Source organism: Melozone crissalis, unplaced genomic scaffold (assembly GCF_028551555.1).
Source record: "Melozone crissalis strain CALT ecotype California unplaced genomic scaffold, PUWL_Pcris_2 ptg000004l_1, whole genome shotgun sequence".
Classification (NCBI taxonomy): Eukaryota; Metazoa; Chordata; class Aves; order Passeriformes; family Passerellidae; genus Melozone; species Melozone crissalis.
Genome location: NW_026535782.1, coordinates 7940491 through 7946490, shown reverse-complemented (window position 1 = coordinate 7946490; position 6000 = coordinate 7940491). Strand labels below are relative to the sequence as shown.

The window sequence follows — 6000 nt, the reverse complement described above, 5'->3', positions numbered from 1 at the left end:
TTTCATCTCTTCACAGTCGGGTAAAATTCCTTTTTTCTTTGTCTGCAGAACGAGGGTAGAGTTTTGCTGCTGGCATCCTGTGTGATGTTGCTACTAATAAATAGCTTGTTTCATTCAATCTTGCCTCAAAAAAGCTACAGTGCACAGAAAGGCATGATTTCATATTTCAGCTTGTTTCTCTTTTGAATTTAAATGGTCAGTGATAAAGAATTAGTCAGTTTTCATCTCCCTTTTTTATTGTCTTTAAAAGGGACTCAAACTAACCAATGAACTTCTTTAGAAGTTAAATCCAATTACACGTGAATGATCCAGACATCCACAGACATGAACAGAATTGCAAATATAAACAGCAATCAGACAGACAGAATGACAAGAACATCACTTTCAGCTATTTAAAGCACTTTACATTAAGTGTTCCGACCCAGCCAGTCTCTGAAGGGCACCAGGCTGTACTGCAGAACTAAGCGGGAAGATTGGAATTTGGGGTGGGAGCTGCAGTGCGATCACACAAGCCCAGGATACATTCACTCACTGCCCATCCCCTCCTGCCCTCCAGAGGGTGCAGCAGGAGAGAAAAGCCTCAGCGAACATCCAAAGGTCACCTCCAGTCTCTGAAACCAGGGACACCCCGGGAGGAGCAGCTGTGCAGCAGGGAAACCGGATAACCCAATGTAAAGTGAAATTTGCAAAGTATGTACACACATGTCTGTCAATTATATTACAGCTCTATTTAAAAAACCAAACAAAGAAATCCAGTCTGTTTTCTCTACACTAGAACCAATGTTGCATTGCAGTTTGCACTAGGTTTGCTGCTTTAAGGATTGCTAACTTTTAAGTTCACACTGTTAAAGCATGGATTCATTTCAAACATCAGCACATCAGAGTTTATAAGACATTTCTAATTTCTTCGTTCAGAAAATAAATTTTAAGAGTGTATTGTACACATGAGGCATTTCAGTCTGGGAAAAGGATAATGCTATCTTTTCTCCCTCTGGGAAGCCTAGGTGTGGTTCATTGTCCTGGCACCAGCAGTGTAGATCCTATAGCTCCTCCAGGAACCAGAATCTAGGAGAACCCTGGACACGAGGGTCACCAGTGAAGGGTGGAGGGGGAGGAGGTAATAAGTGCAAGTCAACTGATTTCCTACTGAAACTGCTGTTATGATCAGAGTGAAGGTATAAATTACACTTGAAAAATGATACAAAAATAAGAAAAAGAGCATGCTCTCTGTAAAAAATATAGTTTTCTGTTTCTTCAAAGAAAAAAGGATAACCTTAAAACACATCCAAGGGATTTTCTTCTTAAGACAAAATGAATGAATCTGATTAAGATTTATATAACATTAAGCTATTTTAATGCCTATTTTTTAGCTGCACTTGCTATTCAAGGAAGATTCTAGAAAGAAAAGCCAAATTATAATATGTAGCAATTACAAAAAAGATATTAACTGATTTTAAAGTAGTTTTGATGAGGAAGATTTAACATCAATAATTTTTTCTTAAACACATAACCTGAATGTGTAAAGTTATGAAACCATAAACTGTCAAGCTACATCCACTTTAAATGGTGGCAAAATGGATTCCCACCAGTTCACTTGTATTTGAAGTTTCCAGGCCCTGAGTTACAGCATACCAAAGGTGGTCTTAGAAATGCACCCATTTCTCAGGTCATGTACAGACATGTTCCAGTGCTACTCTAAAGTGAGAACTTGAAAATTGCATTTTAACCATTACAGTGGCTTCTCCCCCATTCTTGCTTACATTTCCACCCAGGGCATACCCCATCAATGTTTCACTTTACAATACTCAAACAAATTATGATATTCAACACAATCGCTTCATATAAAAGTTCTATTAAGTTCTCATATCCTACCTTTTCATGGCCAGACTAAAATAAAGTTTGTAGAGTTTGACCTCCACCTTCTTCATTACTCCTGTACTTATTGACAGACTTCAAGTTAAAACTGTGCTAAGAGTTAAACACCCTTTGGTGTTTGCTACCCCTCTCCCTCCTTCAATTTACCCCTTTCCTTATAAAGAAAGGAAATTCCTGTTAAAAAAAAAAAAACAGAGAAAAAAATCCATGAAATTAAGTCTCATTTTACATAAGAATTTGCATCTCCATTGCTTTTTTTTAGGGCCATTCATATAATGTCTGGAGACATCTATACTACTCAACTCAAAAGGCATAGCAAAGGAAAAGACACTCAGGAAGGCTTGGCATAACTCCTACTGTGCTTTCATGAAAATGCAAATAAAACTCTAAACCTCTCAGATGGGTGCTATTATATAGAGTATAAAAGCTCTCTAATATTAAAGACAAAGGTCAATATGTGCTTTGCTGCTAGACAGGCCTGAGAGAGTTTAGAGGAGTGCAGCCTTCCTGTTTTACCTGGCAGTTGGGTTTAATTGTTATTAAAATTTAGTTCTGCAAGGGGGAAGACGGAAGCACACCAACGCTCCTCAAATTATATTTTGAGAGAACTGGTGCTTTCAGTTGCTATATTATAGCATAATTTTATCACAAGGTAACTCAAGAAAAGAGCCAAATTAAAAAAGATCACATCTGAGTTTAGTTTAATCGTTCCCACCTCAACACAAAAAGCCTTCAAGTCTTTAATGCGTTACATACAAATGCCTTGTACATGCAACATGTACAACAGCTGAGCCCTTCTAGGACAAGTACCTATAGAAATATAGTTATAAGATGCCTAACATTTTAGGAACAACATTTTGGTGCCCTCTTTTATAAAAAGTATCTGCCTGCCTTCCATCCTCTTGATTTGGTTAATGAGGAAAGGAAGATATAGTTACAAACTTTCTCCTCCAATTTACTGTACAAGTAATTTAAACATCTCTATGCAGGAAAAATTGAAGTTAACCAAACCAGTAAAACATCCTTCTGCAATGCAAAAATTAGCAAGGAGGAGTTACTTTAAATGCAGTTGTACATATGGAAATACTAAGAAGCTAATACTTCCTTGGTGTTGCCATCAGTTTCAATAAAGGACCCAATTAAAAACTCCAAGCTGAAGAAGGTGACTTCAGGCTGCTGCAGTCATCATTCTCACATCTCAGGGAAAAACAACTAAGATAAAGGGACAAATGAATCCCTAGTGACATCAGTGGAGATAAAGGGATCAATCTGTTATATAGTCAGGTCTCTGAGCATCTTCCCAGCTTTTAATGTCAGTAAATAAACATTAAAAGTGCTTAATGTGCAAGGCTAATAGTGATGATAGCACTTTCACTGTTTTCATTTGGTTTTTTTGTCTTTTTTTTACAAAAACCTTAAAAACAAACATGAAGGCATATATAAAATACACTTGGTTTATGTAACAGATAGAATATAAACTACCAGACAAGAAAAATTATTGCAAAATAGATGAGGATGTTCATTTTTTCACTACCAAGTCATACAAGAAGGAAGTTTCCTTTAGTTCTTCCAAGATAAGACACTAGCTTTCAGTGCTGGATGATGCAGATGTGATTTTCATGTATTGGCTGAAAATTGCCTCAAAAGCTTCATCTCTGTGTACCATGGCACCAAACACCAAAGGCTAAGGGACAGAAAAAAACACATCATGTCAGTCCACAAAGAAAAATAATTTCCTCTAGGTATATTTTCATCAAGTCACTAGGAATAGATCAATTGTGGTAGAAATGCATTGATAAAGACAAAATAATCCTTTTGTCTATCAAATCCTTGACCACGTGGCATATTTTCTAATATTTTTCATTTCCTTTAAAACTTCATCTGAGGGCCAGGCTCTCCCAAGAGAGAGAAAGCCTCCTTCCCCCGCCATGGATACTCTCAAGCCAACAGCTTTTTGTTTCAGACTGCATAGCAGACTGCATGCTCCTGATGGAGGGTGCTGGGGAAAAGCTTTCTGAAGTGTTAGAGTAAAACACTCCAGATGCACTAGACCAAGCTGAATATTTAATACATTAAAATTCTGAAGACAAACACACTGAATAATAGACAAGTGAATTTTTTAAAAAGAAAAAAAACCCAGCCACTGGCATAAGGGGGAAGAAAAAGCCTTTATGCTTGTGCTAACCAGAGGAGGGAAAGAAGGTAAGAAACCCAACACAGCAATACAGATACAGCCAGCTACTTACTTTCTGTGTAGATGGTGTTGATACAGCAATACCCATCCCTGATCCCGGGAGAACAGAGAGCACTTTATACTAAAAAAAGCAAAAAAAAAGCCACACACAAAGACATAAGACACCTTCTGTACTGAACAACTGCAAAAGATGCTCCAGAGGTTACACAATCCATCACTGGCCTGTCCTCCCAGCCATGACTCAGAGACCTCCAGTAAAAGCAGGATGAAGGCAGCTGCCATTCTCTGGAGTCCGATTCTCCTGGCCTTGCTGGGAACAGCCTCACTGGACAGCCAGGACCCTCCTCTCCCCTTCCTCCCAGGAGCTGCTGGGAGCATCCCCAGCCCCCCTGTAAGCACCAGTCCTGCCCCAGCCCAGGGAGCTGAGCCAGCCATGGTGTGGGGAACACAGGCAGGGCACACGTGAGATGGGGCTGGGTGAACATCACCCACAGCCTCCCCTACAGGGGACATCCACCCACTCCTTGCAGGAACAGCAAGCAGACCAGAAAAAGCTTCTTTTTCAAAATTAGATACAAAACAGGGTATCACAGAGTCACAGCATCATTAAAGTTGAAAAAGAGCTCCCACCTTTGAACACCACCATGTCACTTAAACCATAGCACCCAGTGGCACACATGGATTGCTTGTGTGTTTTTTACAAAGTCCATAAAGATAAGAAGGAATACAGTTTGCTGAATTCAGAAGTATTCACAGGGAGAAAGTGACATTCAAGTCAGACCCAGGTTTCCCACCTCCAAATAAAACCACAGTACTTTTTTATGCTTGACTGCATGATCCCTGTCTCATTAAAAACACTACACAGATGCAAAAGAAAGTTTATGGCAGTAAAGGCCTATTGAACAACAAAGTAAGTTGAAGCATAATGTTTGAAAGCCATTAAGATGAATTATTAATTCCAGTAGGAATGTTCAATTTGAGTATAAGCTGTCTGCTTTACAGACATGTCAAAGAAATAGAAGGAATTAATTTGAAAATCTGGAGGTACTTATGCAGTAATAGACACCAGGCTGAGGTGCTTCTTTGCTCAACACGATTTAATCTGTTGTAAGGATGCAGCAGAAAGCAAGGGTGTCTGTGTTCAAGATAGGGAGAAGTTCAGAAATGGTAGCAAAAAGTGATGTTAAAGGCCACAGAGAGTGGTGCAAGGCACCAGTAAAGCCATTAGTAACCACAGGCTGATAAACCTCAGCCAGAGAAAGGACAACACTGCCCTTGCTTTGCTTCCAACCTTCCACTTCTTGCCTCTGTTACTGATGGGTCCCAACTAGATGAAATTCCAGCCCATCACAGTCTGGCTATTCTGATGATCTAAAAATTTAGATCATTATTTATCAATTTATTCTAATGATCTACATTTCTCCACTGACAACAATCCTGCCTCCCTCTAATGCCTCTGCTTTTAAGGTGGTGCATCTATCAATATCCACACTCAAACTGAAGTTAATAATACACAATTCCTGTTACCAATAGATCTTCTTAAGGCCTACACAGCTCTGGTCAACAATGGAGTTTGTAAGCAACATAACTTAAATTTTAAAAAAATCTGGGAGTGTAACGGTTTAGTAAACTAGTTTGTCTTCATGCTTAGAGCAAGTTTGCTTGTGCTGAGTCTGAAAAAACAGTTCTGTGAAACATTCATAAACAAAGGATTACATTTCACTTATACAAACTATCAGTGGCGTGCTTTTCCAAAATAACAAAAGCACAAATGCAAAACATGACTAGCTGAACAGAAAACCAGTTTTCTCCCCTATTTCCAACACCAACCAGACATACCTTCTGGATATCTGTTATGTCCAACAGCTTTATAACTTTATTTCTTTTTGATGAGCCAGATTTTGAGCTTTCAAAGCACAAGTAACTGAAAA

The 6000-nt window shown here is 38.9% G+C and overlaps 1 protein-coding gene across 2 annotated transcripts in view; it reads right to left on the bottom strand.

Moving 5' to 3' along the window:
• Window positions 1-3315: 3315 nt before the first annotated feature.
• The window catches only part of GRAMD4 (GRAM domain containing 4), a 72808-nt gene continuing 70123 nt past the window's right edge, over window positions 3316-6000 (bottom strand). For both annotated transcript variants that reach the window (XM_054279390.1, XM_054279382.1), the window contains exons 17-19: window positions 5909-5993; window positions 4122-4190; window positions 3316-3559 (exon numbers count right to left, since the gene is read on the bottom strand). In XM_054279390.1, the coding sequence (XP_054135365.1) occupies window positions 3458-3559; window positions 4122-4190; window positions 5909-5993 (256 nt within the window). In that variant the 3' untranslated portion in view covers window positions 3316-3457. The remainder of the gene's footprint in view (window positions 3560-4121; window positions 4191-5908; window positions 5994-6000) is intronic.